Source organism: Thermobia domestica, chromosome 1, assembly GCF_964235325.1.
Source record: "Thermobia domestica chromosome 1, izTheDome1.hap1.1, whole genome shotgun sequence".
Taxonomy (NCBI): domain Eukaryota; kingdom Metazoa; phylum Arthropoda; class Insecta; order Zygentoma; family Lepismatidae; genus Thermobia; species Thermobia domestica.
Window position 1 is genome coordinate 384,174,030 of NC_137454.1, and position 8,785 is coordinate 384,182,814.

Here is an 8,785-nt window from a genome sequence, read left to right on the forward strand (position 1 = left end):
ATTGTTATGCTGTTGTGGTCATGCTATGAAAGTTTGATCCTAATTCCTCCATTTGTCTTCCTTTTGTTGCAGATAGACAATGGCCGCTTCATTAGAAGTTTGCACCAAAGAGAAACAACAAGCAGTGATGCTGTTTTTGTGGTTGGAAGGTATATCTGTTGCCGCAATCCACTAAAGACTATCGACACAATACGGGAACAGCGTCTTGCCGCAACGGAGTGTCTACGAATGAATTGAAAAGTTCAAAAATGGTCGCACAAGTGTTACGCATGAGGAAGGAGCCGGACGAATGACTTTATGAAACCCAAGTCTGTTGCTGATGATTTCGTACGTAGAACAATGACTTAATTTCCAGACAATGTGCCACTTCATCCATAGTCACTCGTCTGTCTAACAGAATCATGTCACGTTCACTGCTCGTTGTTCCTCTTTGGTTGCAAACTTCTAATGGGGCGGCCATAATCTATCTGCAACAAAAGAAAGACATATGGAGGAATTAGGATCACCGTTTCATAGCATGACCACAACAGTATAACAATAAAATAAACGAGTACAGAGGTAAGCATGATCAATGTAAAAAATGTTATAGCTACATTGTCTATAATTTTTGACGTACCTTCATATTTACCGACCAGATGACCTGAGTTCAGTCTCTGGTCAGACGAGATTTATTACTTTGTTCTGTTGTTATTCAAATGTAAGAGAAGGGTTCGCTATCCTCTGTAAAATGGGTACAGGTAAGAAAGCCGGAGTGTAGGGGAGACCGGGGACAAATGTAACGCGGGTCAATTGTAACATTAGCCATTACTTGTAGAAGTGTTTCGAAATATCGTTTGTACATGTCATTGGAGTCATTCATGCAAAGTGTATATGGGAAGAAAAAAAAAAAAGAGCGTCGTTAGTAAAGTGTGGAAGACTGGACAAGGAGAAACGTGATTTTGACAGATGTAAGTAAATTTTTAACAGACTTGTTTTTATTTTCTCTTGATAGATATGCGTTTACTGTAAACCAATACCCTGTGTGTGTGTAATGTTCTTTCCTTGACCCCGTACATACTGTGTTTAATGCTTTGACTCAATGTAATTATGAGAAATCATTATATTTATCACTAACCGTTGAACGGGTACAAATGTAACATGGTGATCGGGGACGATTGTAACACGTTACAATCGTCCCAGACAAGGTTGTACTGAACTTTTTTTTTTTTTTTTTTGCTCAGATCGCGCCTTTCAGTTTCGGCACCTGAATGTACTGAACTATTATGAAAATAAACTAGATATGACCCAAGATAATACAATTGATGTAATTAATAAAACAATGTACGTTTTAAGTATGCTTTTCCTTGGCCACAGATACGTAGGGGGACCCTACCCCCAAAAAACCTTGGTGGCCTTAGTGTATAATATATCAATATGGTTACTGTAGGTAAAGAAAAGACTTTCACCCCATATTTCATTATGGGGCCTCCCCTAACTTCTTTATGCACCCTTACAAATGTTTGTGACTGGCTGCGGATCACTGCTTTTCGATGTTGTGTCAGAACAGACTAATGTTTCAATATGCCCCTTTCTTGTGATGTCTGTAAGTAGTCTATAAGTTTATAAAGACTCATTTGTCAAATAGGCTCTCTTTCTGATTCATCAGAAATAATGAACAATGTAACTTTTCACTTGTTTTGCTTAATCTCTCTCTCGCACAGTAGCGCATATTCTGTTCTCGTCGTTCTGTGAAGAATGTATGTAGGGGTTACAAATGCAGTGTGAGTGCTATTAGTACAATATCATTAGGACTTGAATCAATGGCATAGGGTAGGCAGGGTGGGCATTACCTAGGGGCGCAGTGCGCTTGGGTATAATTAGGGGGATGAGGGGGCGCCACTACGGATTTTGCCTAGGGACGCCAAACGCCATTGTTAGGTCACTGACTTGAATTTTTATGTTACGTCATATTTTAATCTTGGCTTTCTTGTCCATATTTAAGTTAGACCGAAAATAAGTTATTTCGAGCTAATGTGGTACGGTACCGGTAGCAAATAACTCATCATTCATGCATCTTGTTGACGCTTGGATATTGTATATTTCTAATTAGGTCTACTTTTAAATTTGAGGATGTAGTCTATACTCTTAGTTTATTGTCCCCTCCGTTGTTAAACCTATCAGTCATTATTATTAGTATCATTATTATTTAACCATATATATATATATATATATATTGACTTGCCAAGCCATAGATATTGTGCTTTTTATTAAAAGCATAATGTTACAATTGTCCCAAAGTTCTGTTACAATTGATCCAGGCACGGGGACGTCTGTAACAAGAAGATGCTGTCATAAAATGCTTCGTAACTCTCTATATTAGAACTTGTCATGTATGAAAAAAATGAATAGAGCAACAAAGTTTGACTTAAGATATTGTATAATTTTCAGACTTCTTGGAGCATAAACATGTGAGAGAAAAAATAAAGTGTAAAATTTGTAACAATTGTCCCGATCTCCCCTACTGCTGAGCCCATTACCTCTTCTATAGGGCTAGTATGCTGGGATTATGGAATTGTGAAGCTTTATCTTCGGAATGAGGCACACTGGCCTGTCCCAAGTGAAGGATCTGCGTGTTTTCAATTAATTTCAATTTTTGGAAAGCAATATTGCTATTTACCGGATGTTTCAGATAAAACGTTCAGTGTTTATGTATAACAAAAAGCTGGAGACAAAAGGATAAAAGTGAGACAGGAAAATGCCAGAGGGCAAATCGACTGGAGCGTTCAGGTTGACCCACAGAACTCTGGAGGATCAGTCGAAAATTTTATAAATGGAAAGACATCATTGAAAAGATCATGCAGTACAAACAACTTTTGTAGGAAAATATTGTTCTTGTGCGAAATCTTCCCATTTAAAATTTTTGATAGACTCTAGAAAGCCTTGTGGGACAAGGAGAATATTCTATTCTATACGTCTTATGACATTTTGATATTTGACTCTCCAATTGTTTGAGATTTATATAGGTCTACCATTTGTCAGACCTTAAAAACGAGAACGAATAAAATTTTTAGTATAATACCCTACGGTTACGCTATTTAAGCTAAAACAGATGGATTGAAACTGAATTATTGTGAAAGTAAAATTTTTTTGCCTTCCCACCCTAAATCAAACCCGAAAGCACAAGAACCAAAGGCGCACGCGCTAGCCACTAGACAAACAGGGAGGTTTAGTGTTTAAATATATATATATATATATATATATATATATATATATATATATATATGTGTGTGTGTGTGTGTGTAAGTAAAAAATACAATTTTTTTTCAGACGAGGAAAATCTTATAATGGGCGGAAATTTATAATACATTTTTCTACCAAACGAATGGTGGTCGAGTTGTAAAAAATTGTATGAACACTTATTTTGACATGCTGACTGCAGTGAAGGAAGAAAAAATAAGTTTTTTTTTGTCCCATCCGCACGTTTGTTTCTAAAAGAATAAGATTGTTCCATTGTAAGTCACGTCCAAAATGATTGTCGCATATCTATATCTGTCTTGTTGTGGGAATATAATTTGATAATAAATTTTAATACTGTTACTATGTGTATAATAGGAAAATGTATATTTATGGTAAATTTCATATCAAAAGAATTATAAATACGAAAATTAGAATTAGTAAAACAAAATGTTGCTGAGTGGACAATAAAATATTTTTTCGTTATGTTGTTCTTATTTACTGCTCTTTTGACATGAAATTTACCACATACATCTCTTTGCCCATTATACACATACTAACATTATAAGAAATACCGAGCGAAATCGTTATAAAATTATATTCCTACAACAACATATTTATAGACATGCGACAATCATTTTGGACATGAGTGTACATAGCCAAGTGTATCACACTGTGCATAAAAGTGCTTTAAAGTTTTCTTAGGCAGATTTTCTGTTTCTAAATGTTATCTCCCAATGGTAATTAGAAGGCAACAAAATAATAATAATAAATAAATAAATAAAATAAAATAATAATAATAATAATAATTTTCGCCTTTGGTTGATACAATATAAGTTTGATGTTTGATATGTTTCACAGCAGTATTTGTGTTTAAAAAAACATAGGTCTATATCTCCTTTAACACGAACTCTGTATCAAATACCAGTTCATTTTTATTTTCTGTAAGAGTTTCAGTATCTCGAGTGTCTTTCGTGTAAATCATCCAAGGCAGGGGTAAAAGTGGATCTGAAAAGGTAAGGGGACGCATGACGTCTTTCTGTTCCCCGTGCCTATCTTTGCCCATTGTAATTTTTTTTTAGGAAGTGGGGAACGCCATAGATATTTTTTAGAAGTGCGAGAACGTCCCCTGCGTTCCTTCTCATTTTTTAAAGCCCTGATCTAAGTTCAGTTCTCGGTAGAAACACCAATTATTGTTAATACGTCCGCCATTGTGAGTCAATAAGGAAACTGCTATGTAAGAGATGCTTTTACTTATTGAAAATAAATTTATATTTGTTGTTACTAAATACACAGATTGACATCTGTTCCCACACAGCCTTTTCCAAATTTATTTTATTTTTTACTTTTCCATGAATCTATTTTGTTAATACGGTAACTTAGCCGGTTCTAAGGATTGATTAAGTTAATGTTTAATTTATACATAACTAACTAACTAACTAAGTATATGGTCTATGGTACCCGGAGGTTCAATGCTGCGTTCACAAAAGCTCTCCATTGACTTCTGTCCCTGGCCGACTGTATACAGTTTCTACTTTGTATCCCTATTTCTGCGAGATCCATCTTAATATTATCTTCCCATTTGCGCCTAGTCTTCCTAATGGTCGTTTTCCGATTGGACTTCCAGTTGAAACTTTGAAAGCGTTCCTACTATATAGGACAATGTTTAGCAGAAGGGGTTCAGCTATTTTTTTCTAAAAAATGTTAACAAATTTCGGTGGTTTCTGTTCACATGAGGGTAATTCAGGTTAATTAGGTCAGTTTATGTTAGGTTTGGGGTGCAGTTTTACTATATGGATCACTATACGGATCCACAGATTGTAAAATTGGGGAAGTCTTTAATTTACCCATTTTATGTCGAGAAAAGAACCCAACGAACCCCTGCGTTGCTTCTAACCCGTTCCTACTCCTACTGCTACCCCTACTCCTATTACTACTTATACTATGGATCCGTATAGTAAAACTGCACACGGTTTGGTTAGTTTATGTTAGCGTAGGGATCCATCATAATTTTCGAAAAAGTGACAGAATTTCGCTTATTTCTATTTTTATTAGGTTAATTCAAGTTACTTTAGGTTAGATTTGGTTAGGTTATGTTAGGTCTAAGTACGTGCATCTTCCATTTCTCCTGTAAATTTTGCATTTTTTACGTACTTCTGGACCCCTTCTGCTAAACATTTACGCTAATTTCTTCCATTTTGGTTACATAATCTGCCCACCTGAGCCTCCTAGATTTGATGACCCTAACAATTTGGTAAACGATATAAATTTCGTCTCAGGATCTTATTCTTAAATTCTTCCCTCAGAGTAAGCGACCATATTTCGCAACCATACAGAACAACAGGCATAAATATCTTTTTATATAGGTCTATTTTAAGCTTCAAATTCCTCGACAGAATTCCCAACGACAAAAGGTTTTGAACTGGATAATAACAGGAATTCCGTACTTTTAATCAACATTTAATTTCTTTATACATGTCGTATTTAATGAGGTTTTGCCTGTAAGCAACATTAGTAGCTCGTCGCTGCCAATTACAAATATTTCATATATCAGTTGCCTCAGTAAAAACTAATTTACAAATGTATTTAGTGTTTTTTCGATGGTAGCAAGTGCTGTTTCAATAGATTGTGACTATAGTAAAGTAGGAGAAATGCTTAATAGCCTATATACATTCCGTTATTATGAGTCTCCCTTCCTACAAAGACCTTAATATTTATTGTTACTATTATTTAGAAAAATCTTACCTGGAGGTCCTCCGTAGATATGTCTGTAGCCATGACTGTTTTCACAACTGAACCTGCTGTTGTGAGAGCACCTCTGCAACTATTACGTTATCTGCATTCTCAAAAAGGGGGGAAATCATGCTTATCGTTATCAGGAATATAACACAGCTGAATTAGGTTCTGAGGGAGGCCGATGGCTTTATTTTATCAACTGATAATATATGATGAAGTGAGATAAAGTTTATATCAGGAAGTTCTTGACGTATCTTCCGCTTACATTGTATTTATATCTGGCAAATATAACATTTTGTAACGTACGTCATATATTAATTTTTAGTCATAGATTACAATGAAATGTTTTTTTTAAGAAATTTTATCAGTTCTATCCATTGTTTTTAGACATTATATTGATTGATTCTTAAAAAAATATCAAATGCTGTCTTTTTGCGGCATAATATTATGTCATGCATATATATAAAGATACCGTATATTTCTTGCTCAAATTATATCTTTCAAGAAAATAAAACAATAAAAGCAGTTTCTAGATGTAATTATAAACTACTAGCATCAATTACCTCTTTGCTGGGTTATTTTTTTTAAATAGTAATATGTTTCGTTAGCCAGTCACTTTTTACTGTTACTAAAAGCGCTCTAATATCTTTCATTTTCGATCATTTTTATATTCTCGCCCCTCCTCGTCCACATGTTGCGTGGCTGAATTTGGATTTAAACGGCATCGAAAGTGTTACTCTCGGCACATCTCAGCGAGTTCGAAAGCTATGGATTCGGTACTAATATCGGCAATTTTCGATGATTTTATATATCCTCCTCCCCCATGTTGCAGAACACGGCATCGGAAGTGTCACTGTTCATCTCAGCGACCCCGAAAACTATGGATTCGACACTAATATTGGTCATTTTCGATCATTTTTATGTACCCCCTTCCCCAAGTTGCGAGCTGAATTTGGATTTAAAAAGGGATCAGAAGTGTCACTGTTCATTTCAGCGACCCCGAAAACTATGGATTTGACACTGATATTGGTGATTTTCGATCATTTGATATATATCCTCTCCTTACCCAAGTTACGAGCTGAATTTGGATTTAAACAGTGTCCAAAGTGTTACTGTTCTTCTAAGTGACTCCGAAAACTATAGATTCGACACTAATATCAGTCATTTTCGATCACTTTTAAATATCTCCCTCTCCTCCCCCTCCTCTAAGTTGCAGCGTCAAAGTGAAATGATAAAAAACATTCCAGCTCTGAACCTCATCTATATTGGAAATTTGATCGAGATCGGTCGAGTGGTACAAAAGATGAAGAGTCACAAACATAGTCACTTTCAATTTTATAATTTTATAATATAGATTTCTTAACTGTTGGACCATAGACTCCAATGCTGGGGAAGCCGGTCCCCGCTATAGTTTGCTTGGGCCGACTTATTTGTATTAAAATCTTAATTGGTGTCTTGTTAGATTACCTCTCCCCCTTCAAGAAAAAATAATACAGAACTCTGCACCACTAGTTTTGACTAAATAATGGCTTGTGTATTTACGTAGAATAATAATTAGAATTCTCTATCGTTAACCGGAAGGTATCGTGCTTGATAATCTTTACTGGGACTTTTCTTAATTTCTACCAGGGGAATGCTGATTCTTCTGAATAAGAGCTCCCTTGTGGCTATCTAGAGCGTTCACGCCTCAGGCGTGGCAGACCAGGGTTCGATTTCCATTGGGAGCTCATGTGGTTCGGATTACACGTTAAGCTGTCGTCTCATGTCTCTTATAGTCTTGCCGCTCAAGAGGTCGCTAAACTCAAATAAAATCCAATCTTCTGAATATTGTATAGCTATACATAGCCGCCTGCAGCGGCGATCAAAGTAGGACAGTTGTCCCACTGCATTTTCGAAAGATATTCAGTTCTTGGAAGTACATGTATTGTATAGTACTTATATACTATAGTACTTAATATACTTATATTAAATACTATAGTACTAAATTTAATTTACTCAATCAATAATCTTATGTCCATAAATAATGGTTGTTTTATATAGCATATGTACCGTATTTTAAGCACTATAAGACACACCTTAATTTTGAGCATTCTTTTTTTTTTTTTTTTTTTAAATAACATTTTTACCATGATGGTCTGCACTGTGATCGAGAGTGTTACTTACGCCGCACTTTTTGAAAGATTATTAATTTCGAGTATAAGACACCTGCATTTTGGAGGCAATTTTACGAAGAAAAAAATGCGCCTTATAGTTAGGGTTGCCATAATTTTTTGATCCAAAATACGGACAAGCCTTAAAATGACCCATCAAAGATACGGTGCCCAAACACAGAATAAATATTTTGAAATTTCTTACCTAAAAATCACCTTTTTTTGGGGTTATCGCACAATTGTTTACTATAATACTTAAAACACTATTGCAAACTAATGTTTCATATCATTTTTTATTAACACGAATATAATAAATCACGCCATTAGATTACGTATATCAAATCTAACCAAACGACCCTTGGAATGGATAAATGAGAAACCTTTTAAAAACATAACCTACTTTATTAATAGTTACTAAAATATAAGTTAACCATATATGATGAAAACACAATTCTTTTCGCCGGAGATTTTAGCGATTCTCGACTCGAAAATTTTCGAGAAGCTCCAAAAACTGTCAAATACGGACATTTTCCTATTTCATGCTTTGTACGATACGGACACGGACACGGACCCAAAGATACAAACAGTCCGTACAAAATACGGACATATGGCAACCCTACTTATAGTCCGAAAAATACACGAACCCAAAAATGCAAACAGTCCGTACAAAATACGGACATATGGCA

At 35.3% G+C, this 8,785-nt stretch overlaps 1 protein-coding gene across 1 annotated transcript in view; it reads right to left on the reverse strand.

Annotated features, from left to right (window-relative positions):
- The window catches only part of LOC145664826 (uncharacterized), a 39,692-nt gene extending 33,593 nt beyond the window's left edge, over window positions 1-6,099 (reverse strand). The window contains exon 1 of the mRNA XM_081731825.1: window positions 5,959-6,099. Within this exon, the coding sequence (XP_081587951.1) occupies window positions 5,959-5,991 (33 nt within the window). The 5' untranslated portion in view covers window positions 5,992-6,099. The remainder of the gene's footprint in view (window positions 1-5,958) is intronic.
- Between the last annotated feature and the right edge of the window lie 2,686 nt (window positions 6,100-8,785).